This window comes from Pelobates fuscus, chromosome 11 (assembly GCF_036172605.1).
Source record: "Pelobates fuscus isolate aPelFus1 chromosome 11, aPelFus1.pri, whole genome shotgun sequence".
NCBI classification, from domain to species: Eukaryota; Metazoa; Chordata; class Amphibia; order Anura; family Pelobatidae; genus Pelobates; species Pelobates fuscus.
In genome coordinates, this window is record NC_086327.1 from 87,849,153 (window position 1) to 87,873,029 (window position 23,877).

Genomic DNA, 23,877 nt, shown 5'->3' on the forward strand with positions numbered 1-23,877 from the left:
AACTCTCTTTCCCAGATGAACCGCTCCCCCTCTAACCCTGCTTGGTCGGTTTGTGCCCGGTCCCTATATACTTGGAGAGTGGGATCGGTCTGGACTTCGGTCGCAAAGGTAGTCGGGGTATCCCAGGACATGGGGGTCAGTTGGGGAACATGGTCTCTTACCTGAGCCTCAGAGTGCATCGGTGTAGCCGTGGTGCGAGCCTGTTGCCGGGTGGTTACGGGAAGGGCCTCCTGGTACGGAGCCTGGGGAATAAAAGCGGAAGTCATTTGGCCCAAGTCATTCCCCAGTACAACATCGGCAGGTAAATTCTGCATCAGCCCCACTTCTACGGTCCCCTCTCCCACACCCCAATCCAAATGAACTTTGGCAGTAGGTAGCCGGTATACTGCTCCCCCGGCCACCCGTACTGCCACGGAGCCGCCAGTGTGGGTTGCGCCTGGTACCAAATGTGGTGCAACCAAAGTTAGAGTGGCTCCCGAATCCCGGAGCCCTTGCACCTCCTTCCCCTCCAGGGTCACTAGCTGCTGATGATGTTGTCGGTTGTTGGTGGCTCGGACTGACATTACTTCGTGCAGCACCCCAAGAGGCTCCTCAATTTGAGCGCTCAGCAATTCTTGGGTGGCGGGTGCTACCTGGTAATGGTGCGCAGCAGCCCTGGGTGCCAAATTTTGTCGCACCTGATTCCAAGCTTGTCGGCTCCGGTTTTGGGTGCACTCTCGAGAAATGTGCCCCCACTGCTTGCAGGTGTGACACTGAATGTTAGCCCGGCCGTTGTATCGGGAGGGGGTTGGTGGAGTATTCAGTGCCGGCCTGTGCAGGGGTGCGGTGGGGCCAGTAGGGATAAAATTATTGGGTGGCCCGGTAATCCGAGGGAGAGTCTTATTTTGGGCACCGTGATGCCTCCTGGCATCAAAATGTTGATCCGCCAATTTAGCGGCTTCGGGTAGGGTGAGTGGTTTCCGGTCTCTCACCCATTCTTGTGCTTCTGGGGACAAACCATTAAAAAACTGTTCCAGCAGCATTAACTGCCTCAACTCCTCCATGTTAGTAGCGTTGCTGGCCTGTATCCAGCCTAGTGATGCTTGGTCCAGCTTGTGCGCCCATTCTGCATGAGAATCTTTCTCAGGCTTGCGCAAGCCCCGGAATTTCCGCCGGTATGCCTCTGGGGTAATAGCATACCTCTCTAAGATCGCCCTCTTTACTTTAGGGTAATCCTTACTGTCCTCTCGGGGTACAGCACGGTAGGCTTCAGCCGCCCTACCCGATAACTTGCCTGCCAGCAGCGGCACCCATGTTGCGGGTTCCAAATCGTGCAAATCGCACAGCCGCTCAAAGTCCTGCAAATACCCATCGATTTCGTCCTTTTCTTCACAAAACGCTTTAAATGCGTGATGTGGGACTTTGGGCTTTACCTGTCCGTAGGTGGAGGCAGTAACAGACTCTGCCCTAGGCGGTGTCGCTGGTGTGCTGGTTGCCATCAGATAATCCTGTACATCCGATACCATCACGGTCAGTATTTCCAGCGGTACTGGTTGCGGTAAGAACTCCAACCTGGTTCGTAGCTCTTTTTGGAATGGGGTCTCTTCCTTGGCTGGTGGGGGTGTAGCGCTGCGGGCTCTGTCTCCCTCCATCAGTTCAGCGATCAGCACAGCCTTAGATTTGTTGCTGGCTATCTTACCCCTGGCTTCCAGTAGCTCTTTTAAAGTTTGTCGTTTTAGTATGGTATAATCAATCTCCATACGAATTGCCCTTGCTTTCCTTGTTCGGTAGTTCCAGTTTACACGAACGCTGCTTTTTCGGCTGTAAGGTTCGGATCCCGTCGCTTGCCACCAATTGTAACGGAATGCAGTGTAACAGCATACGATATCCGTTGGTACATTCAGGAAATCCACAGTCAGAATAGAAAAGCACGGCAATATTCCCAATCCTCCCAATAACCGGACGAAACACAGTTTGGGAGTCAACTAACTCGGTTTATTCACAGGCAGCATATTTATACAGTTCCCCATGCAAGGGGTTTCCAGACAGTAATTCCAGGGGATTTCTCCCACCATGCACTGTGACTTTCCCAACAGGCATTGCTGCACGAGAACGATACTCCCACTAAAATGGACGCTTAAGTGGATTATCTCCTCGTGCAGCAAAACCGACAATTGACATTAAAATACACAATTCACACAATATTCGGTACTTTATAATAATTGAACGTTCGGTAGATAGCTGGGGTCGGAGCGCACACTTTGTGAGAATACCGCTCTGATCCCAGCTGAATTGACCGAACGCCGCACATAATACAGTAAAACATTAAAGTGGGTTTAAAAGTACCGAATAAGTACGGGACATATAATGTACCGAACGCGGGACTCCCGAACGCTCTGAAAGTCCAGCGGTGTTCAATCATTGAGTAGCCGTTTTCCGTTCCAGGCTCTCGACGACCGAACACCGCTGCAGAGACAAAGGATCCAAGATGGCCGACCGCCGCATGGTCGGTAGTCGAACGACGGCCACCTAGGAGAGCCCTTGATTACCGATTGCAACAATGTTGCAATCGGTTAATTGGTGCCACACGACCTGTGAATGTGTGGTCTACCTGGGGAGTCCACATTCGTACGGCGAACGGCCAGGATAGCCGTGTTTCGTCGTATGGATGCTTTGTATGCTGGCAGCATACGGCTGCCAGCATGCGAACGGCCATAGAGCAATACACATACATTTAACGTTATACATTGTATTTTCAGCCTACGGACAACCTGTACTGCATGTAGTTCAGAAGTGGCTAGTTTTGCCACAAGGCACTATAACCATTTTACCTCATTGAATTGGTAATAGTGCCTGGAGTCCCTTGACATTGTCCTTCCATTCATTGTTCAACCATTTTCTAATTATTATTTTTTTTTAGCAGTTTAACACCAAATAAGGCCACCCACAGAATTTGTCCCTACATAAATCTTTCTAGCCATACAAATTTATACCAACAGTAGGAACTGTGATAGGTTGAAAGCAGTCAGCTGACACTCTCAGCCAATCACATCCTCTCATTACTGCTCAGGTTAATGATTCTTCGTTGGCTCAAACACACAGAGGGGTTGGCTGTAGGGACTATTTTCTTTTTCTTTTTTAATAAGCTAAGTGGTTACAGTGTTAATAGGACACTATAGGCACGGAGACCACTTCATCTTATAGAAGTGGCCTGGGTGCAGTGTTCCTGTCCCACTTAGTCCTGGAATGTAAATCGTTGCAGTTTTTGAGAAACTGCAATAATTACCCTGCAGGACTAAGACTGCGTCCAGTCGCTATCTATCAGACAGCCACTAGAGGAACTTCCAGGATTCTCATTGACTCTGTGTCCCTTAAACGATGCTGGATGTCTTCATGCTTCGCACTATAGATTTGTATTCTTAACACTATAGAACCCCTTTAATGGTTCATACCAAGAGATGAAAAGTTTGAAAACTGATTTTTTTTTTTTAAATTTAGGTTTAAAGGGAAACTTTAAGGTCCATAATCTCTATAGTTTATTTTAGTGCGGTTTAAGGAGTTTTGGGTGGAGTTCCTTCATGGCTCCCCTGCCATATACAATCCAGTCAATCTTTTGCTTTTTAAGATAGTGCAGAAATGTCACTTTGTCCTTATCTGTACAACCCGTCTTACTATGGATGGTGATGGTAATCAGTGAGGATTGGGTGTGGCTTAGATTCCTGGCTGGATATGATTAGATTGCTCCTCTATCACTCTGCCATCTGTAATTTTAGATATATATCTGTAATATTAGATAGGTATCTAAAGCATTGCCATGTTTTTTGTGATTTAAGTATCCTGGGAAACCGTATACAAGAGGAAAAACCCAGGGAGGTTGGATAGAATCCAAAATTTGGACTGTCTCTCACCAGATCAATGACTGTTGGCAATTAACTTTTCAATTGTCAGGGGGGAAAAAAGGGTCCTAAAGTTGTTGGAAAAACTCTTTTATAGGATCACGTGTATTTTTAAATAAATGGACCATAGATTCTAAACTTACAATAGATTCTAAACTTACAATACAATAAAAATGTATCATACATAATACAAATAGGATAGTATCACAGAGGTAAAAGTTCACTCCCAAAAGTTCACTCCCAAAATCAAATAGAGGGAGGAGCAGACCTAGCGGCACTTATATTTAAAAGCCAGCAATGGGGGGGAGAGGGGAGGGAGGATCACTCATTATTAGCCCCAGATAAAGTTGCAATACTTCAGGCATTTTTACGCTTAACTAAATCTTTTGTTTTCATTATGGGCGAGTTTCTTATTTTCTTGGAATTCGAGGGTATTTGATTATGCACATTTCTATTTATGTAGTTTGATGCTATACTAGAATCAAGCTGTGCCATTTGTCAGTTAGTCCACTGGAGAAATTTGTGAGGCAGAGGTTAAGGTGTCCTAGCCCTCGAAGGCTCATATTAGTCTTTTGACAAGTTTGTGATATTATCGATTTCTTATATTTCTATTTACTATACTATTAGTTTGCTTTAGGTGGCCTAAACCAAAACCTTCGAAGACTTATATTAGATTGTTCTCCGGTACATATGTTTGCAGGGGTCTTGCATCCCGAGGTATTGGAATTATATATATATTCTTTCCTCTTTCCATTGTACGGTTTGTATGTGTGAGAGATCTTGCATTTAGGTAGGGGACTATCTATTTATGGCTAATTGGTAGGGCGTGTAAACATCCTTATCCCTACTTTTATTTTTACAGGGCAAGACTCACTGATATTCAGGTTTTTTGCTACAAGGTTTTGGCAACAAGGTTATTTTGATGTAACACTATGGTAGAAATCCTGTATCCATTCCAGTATATTATTAGCTAGCCTCTTTAGGGCTTTCATACATAGAACATTGAGTTCAGGGATTCTTTCTTTCAAAGTGTGTGTCTAAACTTTATCCTTATTTGAGATATTTAGTTAATATATCACCTCACATATTCCTAGCATTAATAAAGGATTTTCCAGTTCGTACTTGCATTGGAGATGTGGAATGTTTTGTCAATATAGATTTTTCTTTTACCTGTGTGATACTATCCTATTTGTATTATGTATGATGCCTCAAGCCCAGACTTTTTTCTATTGTAAGTTTAGAATCTCAAGTCCATTTATTTAAATACACTTGATCCTATCAGAGTTTTTCCAACAACTTTAGGTTCCTTTTCTTTAAGTTTAGGGCCTCTTTTCTGGCTTTATATTTAGGGTTAGGCCCTTTAGTTCGAATATTACTCTTCTATTTTTTTCTAACTTTGCAATTGTATTCAAAAAGTTAATAATGTTGTGCTTTTGCTTAATCATTTGCACTTCTTGTTGCCACAGCCTGTGTTCTATCAAATTTCCCTACCTCGTTAATTTTCCCTACTTGGACAATGTCTGTTTTAGTGTCTTGTGTGGGTTGTGCTTTTTGTTCCTATTTTTATTTATGTTTTTGTAGCTGGTAATTGAGATTTGTAATAATAAAAAAAATAATAATAATATAAAATAACAAGTTTTGACATACAGAGTAACTTTGAAATTAGGTAAAGAGCATCCTTCTCAAACCAGCTTACGATTTTTGAGTTATTTTGATCATTACCAGAATGTTCACATATTGTTTTACATTGTACAGGTTTGATTATCTAATATGTTTTCTTTCACCTTAGGATTATGTCAAACAGACATTCAGACCCATCATTAGGGGACAAAACTTTCCTTCTATTTGAGAGAAACAAGTATCAGGATATGAATCGAAGTACAAATTCACTACAACGGAAAACTTTGAATCCTGTGGATAATGACTCCTACATGGCCAGGAGATCTCCGTCTCCATCTCCTGTCGAGGCTAATAGGGTCATACTGAGCACGGAAAGTCCTGCTGCCCATAAGCTTGGAACTCAGCAAATGATTCCAAAGAACTTGGCTATAGCCACCAAGACCAAAGTTCCTCGTCATCATAGCTTTGCTGCAACAACTTTTAGCAAAGAACTTGCTCGCAATGATCCTAAAAGGTTGTCTGCTCCTGATATGAATCTGGATTCTCCAGAAGATGACGTGGACAATGGTGGAACCTTAAAAAGAAATCTAAGAAATCAGTCTTACAGGGCAGCTATGAAAGGATTTAGGACAGATGATGATGATGAACCACAAAAATTTGTATCTACATTAAAACCATTATCTGAAGATTCATCTACACCTCCCACAAGAAGTCCCGGGAGATCAAAGGTATGAATTAGATTTTTTTTTTTCCTTTTAAATTGTTTTATGGTTTATTCCAATTGCTTTACTTAACAGTTTTTTTTTTTTTTTTAAACTATTAGGGGAATATTTATCAGGATGAAACACGTGATCTACTGGGGCATCCTTCACGCAAATACAACAATTAAAAATGACACTGTCACTTATGGGTTCTTTGAACTTTTTAAAGATCTCGCAATGTCACATGTCTGCTTGTGTGGAGATAGCTTCAGAGGGATCAAATCAAGAGAGAGATATACTTACCTTGAGCTGTTCTTTCTTTGATTTCTTTGCCATACTTATTTGGCTCCTGGTGACTTAACTGCCTGGAGCATGTGTGGAAATACAAAATAGGGTTTTTGTAGGTACCCGAAGAATGTGAGATGTTCTGTAGGTAGCCTTATACTTTGGACATGAAGGTATTTGAAGTTGTTGGAAATTCAAAGAAATTGCAACACAGTCAATAAGATCTTTTCATGAAGATTCTTTTATTTTCTTCTGAAAAGCACAAAAGTGATGCAGCCACTTTATGTTGTGTTTTATTAACATCCTCAGTGGGGAATAATTTAGTTGCAAGTGTGCTTGTCTTTATGTATTTACCTGTCTTGTTAATTAAGTCATGATTTTGAACAAATCATAAGCTATACACTATGTAAGAGAGTGAGTGAATGCACTCTCATTGAGCTTAGCAGGGTGTGTGTGTGTATGTATGTATGTATATATAAATAAACACAAGTAAATGTATGTATGTTTTGGTGGTTAGTAATTTTTACCACTGTAGGATTAGAAGTAGTAATTGACTTGAGATCTTGAGCCCTAGATTCATTGTGTATTCATTTGTTTGTTCGTGGTTAGAACAACCTTATGTCTAATCTAAATTAGATACAAAATAGGATCATTGGAAAATGTTGATGTTTTATCACAAATATAACCCTTTTCTTGCATTTATCACTTTTCAGAAAACATTTGGAAGGAAAACAAGAAATAGACATGCTGGTTCTTTTAAAGATGGTAAGTTGGGTTATATGTTTATGGTATGATAGTGTGTTAATAAAATTACAATTATTTCACAGCAATGATGGTATGTTTTAAGGTGTTGGATTTGGGAAAATTTCACAAAACCTACATGTCAGTCACTAAATAACTTAACATTGTATGTAATTATCACAGAATAATTTTGTAATAAAGGAAAAAGGTCCAGGCACTCCTTGGTTCAAAAATAGGCAATTTATTAGAACCACAGCAACGTTTCGACCTTCTTGGTCTTTTTCAAGCTTGAAAAAGACCAAGAAGGTCGAAACGTTGCTGTGGTTCTAATAAATTGCCTATTTTTGAACCAAGGAGTGCCTGGACCTTTTTCCATTACTATACTACTTCTATGGGACTTTGGTGTTTATTCCTGGTACAGCTAAGCACCCTGGCTCAGATTCATGGGAGTGAGTGCAGTTCCCTTAACACTCTGAAAGAATAATTTTGTAAAATATAATAAAAATGTGCTATTAAGAAGAATTAGGTATGATCAGTAGTTGTAATATTTGATGCCTTATGGTAGCCATTTTAATACATTAACAATACATCCGTTTCAGTATGATTAGCCTAGTGATCCATTGTATAATATTGTGGCTTGGAATTACAGGAGTTGTACCTTCACTTGAAAGGGTAACCGGCATTGCTTGCTTTAATTGCTTAGATTACAGGCCTCCCATCTGTCCTGATTTAGGTGAGACAGTCCTGATTTCAGGGTCCAGTCTCAACTTTGTTCCTTGGTGTCCCCACAAGTGGGAAGTACATCTTGACTTTGGCATCTTTGATTATGAATAATTTTAAATACCTTTGGATGGTTACACCCTATTTGTTATGACTCAAAGCGATGAGGCAATTAGTTGCCACTAATTAACGATAAATTCAATTTAAATATTTTGGAAGTGGAAAAAGTTCTAAATATTTCAACAGAGTATAATGCAAACTGTACTTAAGACCTATCAAGGGCATAATTAAAATTCAAACAAATGATTTGTTAGACAGAAAATAACAACATTCGCCCATTACCCAAAATACTAAAAATAAAGGGGTTAGGGCATAGCAAATTCATTACATTACACCTTTTTATATAGCATGTGCTACAATTGTCCTATAAATCTTTCAGCAGATACGTTGTAAAGCAGGTGTAGTGTAGCATTACTTGGAGTAGTGTTAAGTACAAGAATAATCATGACCGTGGCCATTTGCCAAGTTCATATTGCAATGTGTTGTAGAGTGATGAGGTTTGCTGCAGCTCCTTAGTACGTGTAAAATGATAATCCAGACTCCAAACAATAGAGCAGTACCTTAGCTATATGCCATTGGTACTTCTTTATTGCAGTTGTCAGCCATTCACTATACCTCTGTAATGCAGTCAGTGGTTTGCTAATGGGTAATATAGCTAATTGGTATGTTTGCTGTGAAATGCAGTCTAATATATCCGCTAGCCACCCAACCCCTACTCTACTAGTTCCCTGATGATCCCAGGGTGCTCATCACTAGGAAATAAAATTAAGATAGAGAAACCAGAGAATGAAATTAGGACAATCCCGCTGAAATCAGGGCAGATGTGGCAAGTGGTGGTAGAATACACTGATAGGTCACTATAATTATCCAATTCCTATTTTCCCTTCTTAGCAGGAATAGATCTGGCAATCCCCTGCATCTCCTGTCATAACACCCTAACTTGAAGTGCTTTAAATTGTGTTTCCGGCCATTTTGCTTAGAATACCGGGATTAGTGGGCTTTAAGCTGTGCGTGATTATAGTGAGTAAATAATATTTGTGTACAATTCATTGTAAAAGGAAAGTTTTGATCTTTCAACATGAACAGACTTGATTTGGTGGAGTTCTTGTGATGCAAGTCTCTGCATGTAAACACGGATTCAAATTCAACGTCTAGGGTCAGCTGGAGGCTATGTAAAATTATACTGTCTGCTCAGCCAATGTGTACTCTTGTACTACTATCCTCTTTAGCTTAAACAAATCCAAGGATGCTTAATTGTGAGTTCTAATGTTAAAACAAATGGTGGCTAACAAGTGCTTATAGATCAAACCTCTAACTTTTTTTTTCTTTCTGTTGTTTGAGCAAATAAACTTCAAAGAACTAGTTACTACTGTTTACTTTTGAGATCCGATAACTGGAATGACTCCAGGGACATTTGCTACTATTCTGTAACTTCCCAGTGGGTTACCAGACATTCATAAACCCAAACCATATTGAATAGCACCGGGGAACAGATTATAAAAAAAAGTGTATATATAGAATACAATAGATCATTAAAGGAACACATACTCTAGATAACTACAGGCATGGGAATTAAAAAGAAACCTTTCTAATTGCCGTTAATGCCAACACTGTAAAGAAAAGGGTGGCTTGAGGAAGCAGTCATTGTATTACAGATGCAGGGATTTCTCTGTATATCAGTGTATATTTATTTTTTCTTTCACCCTTAATTTGATTATCTGCATTCTTTATGAAGCATGATTACCCTCAGAATATATCATCTGATTCTGCAGACTTCCAATAGTACTGCTTTGTTATCCTGCTATTTTATTCTGAATGAAAGAACAGTTGCTGAGTTCTACACATTAGAGGAAGCTATCAACGCAGCTGTGGTGGAGGGGGACAGTAGTAGAGGGTGGCTAGGAGAACAAGACGTGGGAAGGTTATTTGGACACAAACAGGCTTAGTGACTAATTAGCAGGGATTTTATATTTGAAATTAGGCCCCAATATTTTTGATGGCATCCTATTTGTTGACATTTTGAATTAAGATTTGCAAGTTGGTTGGCAACGCTTGACATCTTATTTGAAGAAAGTGAGCCACATGGTGCATGACTACAGTAATGTAGAGAAGTGGTTTATAACACTGAATTTTCCAGATCCATGTGTGAAATACATGCTATGGCACCCTTCATTTATCAAGCCGCCAAGCATAGAATTTTTCAATGGCCACTCTGTGATAAGTAGTTCTGATTACGTTTATGTTTTATTTTATTTTCATGTATTTGTTGTTTTGCCCTATCACGGGGCCCACCTTGGGGCACCCCCAAATCATCGATTAGCCAGTTAGGCAGTGTAGGCACCTGCTTACTTGGATGGCAGGAGCCTACTCTGCCGATACATACCGGAAGGGGGTTAGGAGGACAGGATTTAGGCGAGGAATGCTGATCTGGCAGTTCCTCTCTCATCCATCACGCACCCTTTGTGATGCCAGAAGTCTGCATACTAACAGCACGCGGGAGGCGTGAGGAACTGCCAGACTACAGCCCCACACTGGACCCCAGGCAGAGGACCCACACCAGCTCTCCAAAAGATAGGGAGGCTGTGTGGGGTTCAAAAATGTAAAATTTATTTTTGAGAGTTTGCAAGAATGTGTGTGTCTGTCAGTGTGTGTGTGTGTGTGTGTGTCTGTCAGTGTGTGTGTGTGTGTGTGTGTGTGTCTGTCAGTGTGTGTGTGTCTGTCAGTGTGTGTGTGTCTCAGTGTGTGTGTGTCTGTCAGTGTGTGTGTGTCTGTCAGTGTGTGTGTGTGTCTGTCAGTGTGTGTGTGTGTCTGTCAGTGTGTGTTTGTCTGTCAGTGTGTGTTTGTCTGTCAGTGTGTGTTTGTCTGTCAGTGTGTGTTTGTTTCTGTCGGTCTGTGTGTGTCTGGGTCTGTGTGAGTGCGTGTGTGTGTCGGCCTGTGTGAGTGCGTGTGTGTGTCGGCCTGTGTGAGTGCGTGTGTGTGTCGGCCTGTGTGAGTGCGTGTGTGTGTCAGCCTGTGTCAGTGTGTGTGTCGGCCTGTGTGAGTGTGTGTGTGTGTGGGTCGGCCTGTGTGTGTGTGTGTGTGGGGGGGGTCGGTCTGTGTGGGTGTGTGTGTGTGTGGGGGGGGGGGTCGGTCTGTGTGAGTGTGTTTGTCTGTCTGTTACAAATGTGGGGGGGTGCGATAAACATATGGTGGGGCCTGAGATGTTGGTTAGAAACATGGAGGGGTTGGGGATTGGCAGAGGCAGATGGGGTGTTGGAGAGGCGGATGGGGTGTTGGAGAGACACATGGAGGGACTGGGGGGAGAATGTGTCGGTGTGTGTTTGTCTGTGTGAGTGTGTGTGTGGGTCAGCCTGTGTGTGTGTGTGTGTGGGGGTCGACCTGTGTGTGTGTGGGGGTCGGCCTGTGTGAGTGTGTGTGTGTTTGTGTGGGTTCGGCCTGTGTGTGTGTGGGGGGGGTCGGCCTGTGTGAGTGTGTGTGTGTGTGTCAGATTAAATTAATATATATATATATATATATATATATATATATATAATAAAAAAATTAAATGATTAAAAATAAACTATAAAAATGTAAAAAAATTAAAAAATATAATTTTATTCTAACTGTATTTTGAGATGTGTGTGTGTGTGTATATATATATATATATATATATATATATATATATATATACACACACACACCTTGGTAGAGCGCACTCGTAGGACTTGTCGTGGTGAAAAAGATGCTTTTATTCAGCAATCAAAAATCACAGTATGTCAGTGTCGACGTTTCAGTCCATCAGGACTTTTATCAAGACCTTGATAAAAGTCCAGATGGACTGAAACGTCGACACTGACATACTGTGATTTTTGATTGCTTAATAAAAGCATCTTTTTTACCACGACAAGTCCTACGAGTGCTCTCTACCAAGATATTTTTATATGATTAGCCGGAGGTTGCATCGAGGCATGGACAAGACTGGGAGCATTTGAGTGTGATACACAAGATATAGATATATAACTACATAGATAGACACATAGATAGACACATAGATGAAATAGAAATCCAGCGCACTCACTTATCAACTAAACAGCTACTTTGATGCTGACAGATTTGACTAGTTTTATTAAAAACACCTAATCTAGGCAAAAAATAATGGGGGTTTAGTTACACAATATGATCATACATTGCATAAGCCTGCCACAAACCTCAATGTACCCCATCTCTGCCAAAGATGTGTCAGTGTAATGAATGCAGTGTGTGTTAGTGTAATGAATGCAGTGTGTGTGTGTTAGTGTAATGAATGCAGTGTGTGTGTGTTAGTGTAATGAATGCAGTGTGTGTGTTAGTGTAGTGAATGCAGTGTGTGTCAATGTAGTGAATGCAGTGTGTGTCAATGTAGTGAATGCAGTGTGTTAGTGCAGTGAATGCAGTGTGTGTTAGTGCAGTGAATGCAGTGTGTGTGTTAGTGCAGTGGATGCAGTGTGTGTGTCAGTGTAGTGGATGCAGTGTGTGTGTGTCAGTGTAGTGGATGCAGTGTGTGTGTCAGTGCAGTGTGTGTCAGTGCAGTGGGTGCAGTGTGTGAGTGGGTGCAGTGTGTGTGTCAGTGCAGTGGGTGCAGTGTGTGTCGGTGTAGTGTGTGTGTCGGTGCAGTGTGTGTGTCGGTGCAGTGTGTGTGTCGGTGCAGTGTGTGTGTCGGTGCAGTGTGTGTGTCGGTGCAGTGTGTGTGTCGGTGCAGTGTGTGTGTCGGTGCAGTGTGTGTGTCGGTGCAGTGGGTGCAGTGTGTGTGTGTCAGTGCAGTGTGTGTGTGTCAGTGCAGTGGATGCAGTGTGTGTGTGTCAGTGCAGTGGATGCAGTGTGTGTGTTTAGTAGTGTATGCATGTAAATGTAATGTTATTCCCCCCTCCCTGTTTCTTACCTGGTCCAGGGAGAGGGGAAGATTATTTGATCCCTGGTGGTCCGGTCTGATGCCATTTTGGGGTCCCCCCCCTGGCTCCCTATACTTGCAGAGGGGGCCCAGCAGACTACAGCTGCTCTTATTGCCGCGAGATGTGGTGTGGCAGCGCTCTAACGGCCGCACGTTTCGCGGGAGTTAGAGAGCAGGAAATGCTGTAAAGTACCCGTATAGGGAGTACAAGTACAAGTATAGGGAGCCGGGGGGCCCGCGGCTGCACCTATATATAGCGATCATCGCTATATATAGGTGCAGAGAGTAATTGTGGGGCCCTGGACTGCCAAAGCAGTCCGGGCCCCCCAGGACCGCCGGGCCCGTGACAATCGTCACGGTTGTCACCCCCTGATGGCGGCCCTGCGCACACGCATTAGGTCTCCCCATAGGAAAGCATTGAAAAAGCTTTTCAATGCTTTCATATGGGGAATTGAGCGACGCTGGAGGTCCTCACACAGCGTTAGGACGTCCAGCGACGCTTTGGCAAAGAAAATCTTTGCTATGATTTAGGAAGTGCTCTCTAGTGGCTGTCTAGTAGACAGCCACTAGAGGTGGAGTTAACCCTGCAATGTAATTATTGCAGTTTATAAAAAACTGCAATAATTACACTTGCAGGGTTAAGGGTAGTGGCACCCTTGAGTTGGCACCCAGACCACTCCAATGGGTAGAAGTGGTCTGGGTGCCTGGAGTGTCCCTTTAAGTAATATTTTAACATAATTATGTGATTTAATTAGTTAAAATTTGATTGACATGCCTGACAACCCAGGCAAAAAGTGCAGAGAATTTGAATTGCAAGCACTATATTTAACCCTGTAACTTTCCAAGACACCATAAAACCTGTACATGGGGGGTAAGGTTTTACTCGGGAGACTTTGCTGAATACAAATATTAGTGTTTTAAAATGGTAACTTGTATTACAACAATATTTTTAGTAAAAGTGACGTTTTTTTGCATTTTTCACACATGAACGGCACTTTTACTGACGATATTATTGTTGTAATTTTGACCAAACACTAATATTTGTGTTCAGCAAAGTCTCCTGAGTAAAACAGTACCCCCCATGTACAGGTTTTATGGTGTTTTGGAAAGTTAGAGAGTCAAATATAAGGCTTGCATTTCATTTTTTTTCACATTGAAATTTGCCAGATTGGTTATGTTGCCTTTTGAAACTGTATGGTAACCCAGGAATAAGAACTACCCCCATAATGGCATACCATTTGCAAAAGTAGACAACCCAAGGTATTGCAAACGGGGTATGTCCAGTCATTTTTAGTAGCCACTTAGTTACAAACACTGACCAAATATTTGTTTTTTGCATTTTTCACACAGTCACAAACACTGGCCAAAGTTAGCGTTCATATTTGTTTTTGTGTGAAAAAAGCAAAAAACTAATATTGGCCAGTGTTTGTAACTAAGTGGCTACTACAAAAGACTGGACATACCTTGGGTAGTCTACTTTTGCAAATTGTATGCCATCATGGGGGTAAATATCATTCCTGGGCTACCACACGGTCTCAAAGGTAACATTACTAATCTGGCAAATTTCAATGTGAAAAAACTGAAAAATGGAATGTGATATATTTGACCCTGTAACTTTCCAAAACACCATAAAAACTGTTAATGGGGGCTACTGTTGTACTCGTGAGACTTTGCTGAATCCAAATATGTGCTTCTTTTGCAGTAAAAGCTATTATGACATTTACAGCTAAAATGCTAGGCGGAACTACACATTTATTTAAAAATTTTACATTTCTTTAAAGTTTTTTTATTTTATTCATAATAAATTATGGTTCATATATAAATATTTGATATATATTGAAAGCCCTGTTTCTCATGAACAAAATGATATATAATAAGTGTGGGTGCATATAATATGAAAGAGGTGAATTACGGTTGAACAGACATGTAGCACAAATTTCAGTTTTTGTTTACATTTTGTTTTGATCAGAACGTGCACTATTGACTCCGTCCTGAAGGGGTTAAACTACAATAAATTTGTTTAGAAATCAGTCTGTGTAAATAAGATACATTGTTCTTGTTCTACATTACATTTTAGTTGCATACATTAGTAGTGAGTCCCCTATAATTTCTCAGAAATTACCCTTAGGCCCACCCATGTCCCCTAAAACGCCCCAAACATTAAAGTGTCCATCTTTGTCCATAAGAAATGTTGGGAAGTATGATAGCAGTGCGTAGTTTCATTCCTGCAGCATTACACAAACTGGAGCCATGGTCAAAGATATTTATGCCAGTCTCTTCTTGTCTGTAACATCAGAATGGTTTTGTTTTGAAGAAGATATTTAGATTACATTTTTTTTTTTTTTTAAATGCACTCTCATTTCACTCTCCCTATGAGCAGTGAATTGCAGCCAGTAAGCTTTGCGGCTGCTGTTTATAGTCAACCCTATTGTAGCTGCTGAGGTAAATCCATGAGAATGGCCCTTTTAAGTGTCAAGTACTGCTAGGCGTGGCCTGATAATCCATTTCTAAACCTGTAATTCAGGTATTAAAATGAAAGCATCTGGTTTCAGCTGCATTTATCTGAACAATCGTAAAAAAAATCTCAAACGTGATATAATGTTCCTTGAGTCACTGACAGCTGAAATGAACAACAATAACTGAATCAGGACCTTCTTAACAGCCTTAGAGACCCCAGGGTAAAGCAGTTCACTGGGGCCCTGCCTACACAACCACGCACAGTCATAAAAATGTACATTATCGATAAAATTGAGCTTAAAATTAAGCAATTCAGTCGTGTGATTGGAGTTTTCCTCCACAAATACCCACCTGGAATAGAATCTGGGAAATGATGGTAGAAATTTAATATCCTATAATTACCTAAGGATAATGTAAGTTTGTTGTAATGCTAGTGTCTGTGAAGACTATTTAAATAACTAAATTCTGTTTGTTTTACACAGCAATCGATTTGTAGTTTGCTTCAGGCAACAAGCTCATCACATAGTTTGTGGGATGTTGCAATCATTTTAGACAGCTCAATTTACAACATACACAGATAACGATTTTAATTTGTCTATTTTAATTCAATGAGTGTTGCACTGGATTCCACATTGGCCGTCCTGCGTGTTCAATGCTTTTTTTTTTCTCTTATGACAGTAGTTCAAATAGTAACGCAAGCTTTCAAAGCACAATCTAGTAATGCAAATTGTTCTCTACAGTTGCCCTGCAAGCATTTTTTCTTACAAGTTTTTTTTTTTATATATTTAAATTTGAGTTGTTATAAAACGCTAACATATTCTGATCCACTAAACAAGCAATAGAAAGCAGAAAACACAATTTTTTTTATTTTTTTTTTAGAAATGCCAGTCAATAAATGAATATGAGAACTTAAAATATTGAATTTGCAGCACTTTTCATACAAAATGTTGAGCAACATTTTGTTTAAAAGCTTTTTTTTTTTTTTTAGGTCTGTCAGTACATACACAATTATTTCAGTAGCGTAGCCAATCCCTTGAATATACTATGCTAAATTCAACACTATGCTACAATTTTCCTTCTACAGCTCAGGCTGACATGCAGTAGCCCTGCGAAGGACAGTTGTACCAAACCATGGATTCCAGCTCATCCGGGGAAAATGTGATCTTAGGAGTGTTTCGTAGACTCTCTTTTTCTGGTTCCACTTGGATTAGGAGGGAGAGTGTGACTGCCCCTTTTCTGACATTATTTGACAAAGCTGGGGAGGAAGCCTCGGGAAATTTGAAGGATATATCAGAAGGTCTCTGTCTTTTCCTAAATCGTGTTTTTTCTTCAGATCCCAGGCTCTACCAAGATTTCAGGGAGCGAGGACTCAACTCAAACAACCAGGAATCAGACGATGATCTGCTGGATGATAATTATGTCCATGTCGAACACCCAGAACCGGACGATGCCATTGTGGTTAAAAATTATCGCCCTGCCCAACTAATATGGAGTCAACTTCCCGAGGTATGCCAGCTTAACGCAACTACCGACCGTTCGTCCTAGATGCCAGTCATCAAAGCTATGTCTAGATTTAAGAGGACTTCATCTTAAGTGGTGTTAGAACCCTTAAAATCTGTGTTAAAGGGATCATTATAAAAACAACATTTAATTGAAAAAAACAAAAAACAAAAAAACCTTGTATGTTAAGCTAACTGTTGATTTTTCATATATTCTTGCTGATGGCTTGAATACTTTAAGGCAAGTTTTTGAATGACTAAAAATTTAAAATGTAGTTTAAAAAATGTGCTATAAAATTTTCTCAAAATAATCCGTTTTTATTTATACATGCTAAAAGTGGTTGTAAAGTTTCAGATCAATGTTGAACTTATAATTGATCTTTGCTGCCACGACAATGTGCACCTGCATGAAACGGCATAGTATCAACTTAATCTGCTAGAGAGTGAATGTGATTTTTGTTTTTGTTTTTTGTTTCCTGGAAATCAATTTTTTTGCAATGGCAAACCTCTGTAAACTCTGAAACCTCAGTGTTGCTCTAGGCTTGAGTTAACCTTCTCCCTCTTTCTTTAATACTTGTGGCATGTTTTTAAATATTTTAAAAATTTGGAGGCTATACAATATATATACTAAATAGGATAAAAAAGACTGAGGCAGGCTATGCGTCTTGCACCTTTAGCTACGTAAAACACATGTGGTTATGGTGCTTAAGGAATTGTAATATTCCTAGTACTTCTAAATGTTGTTGCAAATACTTTTTTTATATCTCCCACTGGAAATGTATTCCATTTGTCAGAATATATATAAAAATAAAAAATAAAAGTCCTTGATTAAAGGAACACTATAGTCCCCTAAACAACCTTTGCTTAATGAAGCAGTGTTTAGGTCATGCGTCTGATGTTTCACTGCTCAATTCACTGCTATTTAAGAGTTAGATCACTTTGTTTTTGTTTATGAAGCCTTCGCCACACCTCCCCTGGTTCTGATTGACACAGCCTGCATGACAAAAACGGGTTTTACTTTCAATCAGATGTAACTTACCTTAAAGGGTAGCCAGCAGGGGAGACCTGATGCACATGCGCGGCAATGGCCGTGCGTGCATTAGACCCCTGCATAGGAAAGCATTATTCAATGCTTTCCTATGGGGATTCCTGCGATGCTGGAGGTCCTCATGCATAGCGTGAGGACGTTCATAGTAGTTTAACCCCTTAAGGACACATGACATGTGTGACATGTCATGATTCCCTTTTATTCCAGAAGTTTGGTCCTTAAGGGGTTAAAACACTTTTCGTGTTCTAAGAACACAGAAGTCCCTCTAGTGGCTGTCTGAGAGACAGCCACTACAGGAGTACTTAACCCTGCAAGGTAATTATTGCAGTTTATAAAAACTGCAATAATTACACTTGCAGGATTAGGGTGGTGGGAGTTGGCACCCAGACCACTTCAATGGGCAGAAGTGGTCTGGGTGCCTGGAGTGTCCTCAGTTCCTCAGTCCAACACTATCCTCCTGAATGTCACTTGGTTAGACCTACAATGCAAATTATCTTATTTTTATTATTATTATAAACTAAAATTACTTCTTTGATAATTACGTAACTATTTAACATAGAAACAAACAAACAAAAAAAAAAAACGTATCCTACTGCCCCAATACCAACCAGCTGAGATCTGTACATTGGAGACTTCAGGCCCTAATGTCCTCCCCCCCAACAAAGGTGTCTTATCCCTTGTTCATTTAAAGAAGCAGCAGTGGACTAAAACAATTGTTGCTAATTCAAAGTAAATGTAATTTTTATTTTATTCAGGATTTTTCAAGTTCTGCTATTTTTGCCTGAAATTTACGTTTAATTCACTTTGTATATTGAGAATTAATTTGTGTGCATATGCAAATCTTTTAAGGAAATTGATATAATGATATAATTTATTATCTTTAAAGTTAGAATGTCTGATTATTCAGAGAAAATTAGTCTAGGTAATAACCCACAGAGCAAGTTTTCTGCCTGTGCAGTGCCTTCTGGAATCCCTGTGTATTTAGTTAGCGATGTCATGACCCATTTAATGTGAGTGGCTGGCCAGCAGAGGACATGGCTGTGTAGGAGGCATCTTAAAAATGCTTGCAAGTGAGAAGAACCGTTTATTTGGAAAGCATGGCCTCATCAGAATGAAAGGTTTATTATCTGTGCAAGAGCCAATTTTGGAATTCGGCTTTCAAGCAGGACTCCCACAATATATTATTACTTTGTCAAACTACAAGTCAATAGGAAAAGCTCGGGCAAGTCATTAGCTTATGCAAATCATTAACTCTCATTCAACAAATCGAGATCTCTGGAGTGTTGTATTTAATCCTTTAAAAGGTTGAAAGTCCCAGCCTTCTGATGATCAAACAGTTACTGATGTTTGTTTGTATTTTTATTTAATTTAAGCAAACCACTGCTTATAACATGTTTTCAGGTTCTCATAATTGCAAGGTTGCTGAAATGATTAACTCCTCGATTTTGTATGGTTACCATCATGTTTATCAATTTTACGATAAACAATGACTTTTTAATATATAAAACAAATAACATTCTCATGGGAAAATACATAGCTATGGCTATTATTATTATTATTATTATTATAACAAAGTATTTAACTAGGAAAAGTACATTAAGATCACTCTGGTTTTCAAATAAATCCTGGGGATGTTACCTTAGCCCAACATCCAAGGGTTGTTACTATTACCCAATTTAATGGTACTCATTTTATCTACCTCGCAAGGATGAAGGGCTGAGTCAACCCTACCGGGATTTATTATGCTGCCTCTTTATTTACAGATGTTTAGGGACAATTTGTACCAAAGGAAAGCTGGCAAGGGCACAGAGTGCATTCAGTTTCCAAATGTGTTGTGATGTCTGTTCTTAGATTACTACAGCAGGGGTGCAACAGTCGGGAATTGTGTAGGGCAGAGGTGCCCAAAAGGTAGATCCCAACGTGTTTTAAAACTACAGCTTCCATTATGCTTACAGTAAGAGCAATAAGGATATGGAATTCTTTGCCTGAAGAGGTGGTTTTGTCAGAGTCACTACAGATGTTTAAACTGCAATTGGATAAATACTTGCAAAAACATAACATACAGGGATATAATTTATAATTAGTGGGGTAACAGCTGCTTGCTCCAATGAGACATCTGACTGCTATTTTGGGGTCAAGAAGGAATTTTTTCCCACTTTGTTGCAAAATTGGAAGCGCTTCAGACTGGGTTTTTTGCCTTCTTTTGGATTAACAGCAAAAGCATATGTGAGGAAGGCTGAACTTGATGGACGCAAATCTCTTTTCAGCTATGTAACTATTTAACTATGTAAAGCATCTTGGGAGTTGTAGTTCTGCAATATCTGGGGATCTACCTATTGGGCAACCCTGCTGCAGGGTCTTTGCTGGTCCAGCACAGATTGGGTTTTTGCTTTGGCCAATGGCCAATCGCAATGTTCTCCAGGCAGACCTACTTGGGATCTATCCCAAGATCTACCATTAAGTTCTGTGAGATTTGCGTTCAAATGGAAATGGTGTCCACAGATGCAGGACACTGGAGGACAAAACTGGGGCGGCACGACAGCACCCCAAATTCTGGATAGTCCTGCAAAATTAGGGACACTTGGGATCTATGCAATTTGTCCAGTTCTAAAGACAAGTAGCATTGGTCAATATGACTGCCGAATTTAAGGAATGTTTTTCTTACGCAGTTGTCGTACTTATACAATAATCCACATTTCAACCTTTAATCCAACTCAACAAAAATCCTCCTTTAAAAGTAGATTTTTTTTTCCTGTAAACTTTAAACGTTTATTGTTTTAGTGCACAGCTGGGGAAAACCTACAATTTCTCTTTTTGGCCAGGAGCCTCAGGCAGTGATCTTTCTCACACACTACTGCTCCAGAGGCCAATTTATTTAAATACTGTGGTATGTTTTGAGGTTTTCAAACCGGATCATTCCATAGTTAAATATTTACACAAACTGCTATTAAGATAATGCTCTGATTGAGACATCTAAAGTGGCTGTCTGATGGTAGAAACAAAATTGCTCACCTATGTTGTTCAACTGCTTGTAAAGTACTGTATTTTCTCAGATATCCATTGCTGATCTCTGCTTTATAAAATTGCTAAATTCTAAGCGTCCTTGATCAGGGGTCAAGTCCTGGGGAAAAAAGTGTGGGAACTCACCCAAGATTCTGCCTCCCCCCCCCTTAAAATAATTTTTACACTCCTATGCATATAGTGCAGTGCAGGGTGTGTATAATGAATGCAGTGTTTTTGTAGTGAATGCAGAGTATGGATAATGAATGTAGTGTGTTTGTAGTGAGTGCAGTGTGTATAATGAATGTAGTGTGTTTGTAGTGAGTGCAGTGTGTATAATGAATGTAGTGTGTTTGTAGTGAGTGCAGTGTGTATAATAAATTTAGTGTGTTTGTAGTGAGTGCAGAGTGTGTATAATGAGTGTAGTGTGTTTGTTGTGAGTGCAGTGTGTGTATAATGAATGTAGTGTGTTTGTAGTAAGTGTAGAGTGTGTATAATGAATGTAGTGTGTTTGTAGTAAGTGTAGAGTGTGTATAATGAATGTAGTGTGTTTGTAGTAAGTGTAGAGTGTGTATAATGAATGCAGTGTGTTTGTAGTGAGTGCAGAATGTGTATAATGAATGTAGTGTGTTTGTAGTGAGTGCAGAGTGTGTATAATGCATGTAGTGTGTTTGTAGTGAGTGCAGAGTGTCTATAATGAATGTAGTGTGTTTGTAGTGAGTGCAGAGTGTGTATAATGAATGTAGTGTGTTTGTAGTGAGTGCAGAGTGTGTATAATGAATGCAGTGTGTTTGCAGTGAGTGCAGAGTGTGTATAATGAATGTAGTGTGTTTGCAGTGAGTGCAGAGTGTGTATAATGAATGTAGTGTGTGTAGTGAATGCAGTGTGTATAATGAATGTAGTGTGTAGTGAGTGCAAAGTGTGTATAGTGAATGTAGTGTGTTTGTAGTGAGTGCAAAGTGTGTATAGTGAATGTAGTGTGTTTGTAGTGAGTGCAGAGTATGTATAATGAATGTAGTGTGTTTGTAGTGAGTGCAGAGTGTGTATAATGAATGTAGTGTGTTTGTAGTGAGTGCAGAGTGTGTATAATGAATGTAGTGTGTTTGTAGTGAGTGCAGAGTGTGTATAATGAATGCAGTGTATGTAGTGTGTTTGTAGTGAATGCAGAGTGTGTGTAGTGAATGTAGTGTGTAGTGAGTGCAGAGTGTGTATAATGAATGCACAGTGTATATAATGAATGCAGTGTGTATAGTGAATGTAGTGTGTTTGTAGTGAGTGCAGAGTGTGTATAATGAATGCAGTGTATGTAGTGTGTGTAGTGAATGCAGAGTGTGTATAATGAATGCAGAGTGTGTATAGTGAATGTAGTGTGTGTAGTGAGTGCAGTGTGTACAGTGAATTTAGTGTGTTTGTAGTGAGTGCAGAGTGTGTATAATGAATGCAGTGTGTGTAGTGAATGTAGTATGTTTGTAGTGAGTGCCGAGTGTGTATAATGAATGCAGAGTGTGTGTAGTGAATGTAGTGTGTTTGTAATGAGTTCAGAATGTGTATAATGAATGCAGTGTGTGTGTGCTGGATTATGTGTGTGTGTGTGTGTTTGTTTGTGCTGGATGATTGTGTGTGTGTGTGTGTGTGTGTGTGTGTGTGTGTGTGTGCTTAATGAAGTGTGTGTGTGTGTGTGTGTGCTGGATGATGTGTGTGTGTGTGTGTGTGTGAGCTGGATGAAGTGTGTGTGTGAGCTGGATGAAGTGTGTGTGTGAGCTGGATGAAGTGTGTGTGAGCTGGATGAAGTGTGTGTGTGAGCTGGATGAAGTGTGTGTGTGAGCTGGATGAAGTGTGTGTGTGAGCTGGATGAAGTGTGTGTGTGTGAGCTGGATGAAGTGTGTGTGTGTGTGAGCTGGATGAAGTGTGTGTGTGTGTGAGCTGGATGAAGTGTGTGTGTGTGTGCACTGGATGATGTGTGTGTGCTGGATGAAGTGTGTGTGTGTGCTGGATGAAGTGTGTGTGTGTGTGTGCTGGATGAAGTGTGTGTGTTTGTTTGCTGGATGATGTGTGTGTGTGTGTGTGTGCTGGATGATGATGTGTGTGTGTGTGCTGGATGATGTGTGTGTGTGTGTGTGTGCTGGATTATGTGTGTGTGTGTGTGTGCTGGATTATGTGTGTGTGTGTGTGTGTGTGTGCTGGATTATGTGTGTGTGTGTGCTGGATTATGTGTGTGTGTGCTGGGTGATGTGTGTGTGTGTGCTGGATGATGTGTGTGTGTGTGCTGGATTATGTGTGTGTGTGTGCTGGATGATGGATGTGTGTGTGCTGGATGATGGATGTGTGTGTGCTGGATGATGGATGTGTGTGTGCTGGATGATGGATGTGTGTGTGCTGGATTATGTGTGTGTGTGCTGGATTATGTGTGTGTGTGTGTGTGTGTGTGCTGGATGATGTGTGTGTGCTGGATGATGTGTGTGTGCTGGATTATGTGTGTGTGTGCTGGATTATGTGTGTGTGTGCTGGATGATGTGTGTGTGTGCTGGATGATGTGTGTGTGTGTGTGCTGGATGATGTGTGTGTGTGTGTGCTGGATTATGTGTGTGTGTGTGTGTGTGTGCTGGATTATGTGTGTGTGTGTGTGTGTGTGTGTGTGTGTGCTGGATTATGTGTGTGTGTGTGTGCTGGATGATGTGTGTGTGTGTGTGCTGGATGATTTGTGTGTGTGTGCTGGATGATTTGTGTGTGTGTGCTGGATGATGTGTGTGTGTGTGCTGGATGATGTGTGTGTGTGTGCTGGATGATTTGTGTGTGTGTGCTGGATGATTTGTGTGTGTGTGCTGGATGATGTGTGTGTGTGTGCTGGATGATGTGTGTGTGTGCTGGATGATGTGTGTGTGTGTGTGCTGGATGATGTGTGTGTGTGTGTGCTGGATGATGTGTGTGTGTGTGTGTGTGTGCTGGATGATGTGTGTGTGTGTGT

The 23,877-nt window shown here is 40.6% G+C and overlaps 1 protein-coding gene across 1 annotated transcript in view; it reads left to right on the forward strand.

The window, feature by feature from the left end:
* ARHGEF16 (Rho guanine nucleotide exchange factor 16) overlaps positions 1–23,877 on the forward strand; it is a 97,587-nt gene that overhangs the window by 33,889 nt on the left and 39,821 nt on the right. Inside the window, exons 2-4 of the mRNA XM_063435799.1 lie at positions 5,665–6,223; positions 7,195–7,246; positions 16,699–16,871. Of these exons, the coding sequence (XP_063291869.1) occupies positions 5,669–6,223; positions 7,195–7,246; positions 16,699–16,871 (780 nt within the window). The 5' untranslated portion in view covers positions 5,665–5,668. The remainder of the gene's footprint in view (positions 1–5,664; positions 6,224–7,194; positions 7,247–16,698; positions 16,872–23,877) is intronic.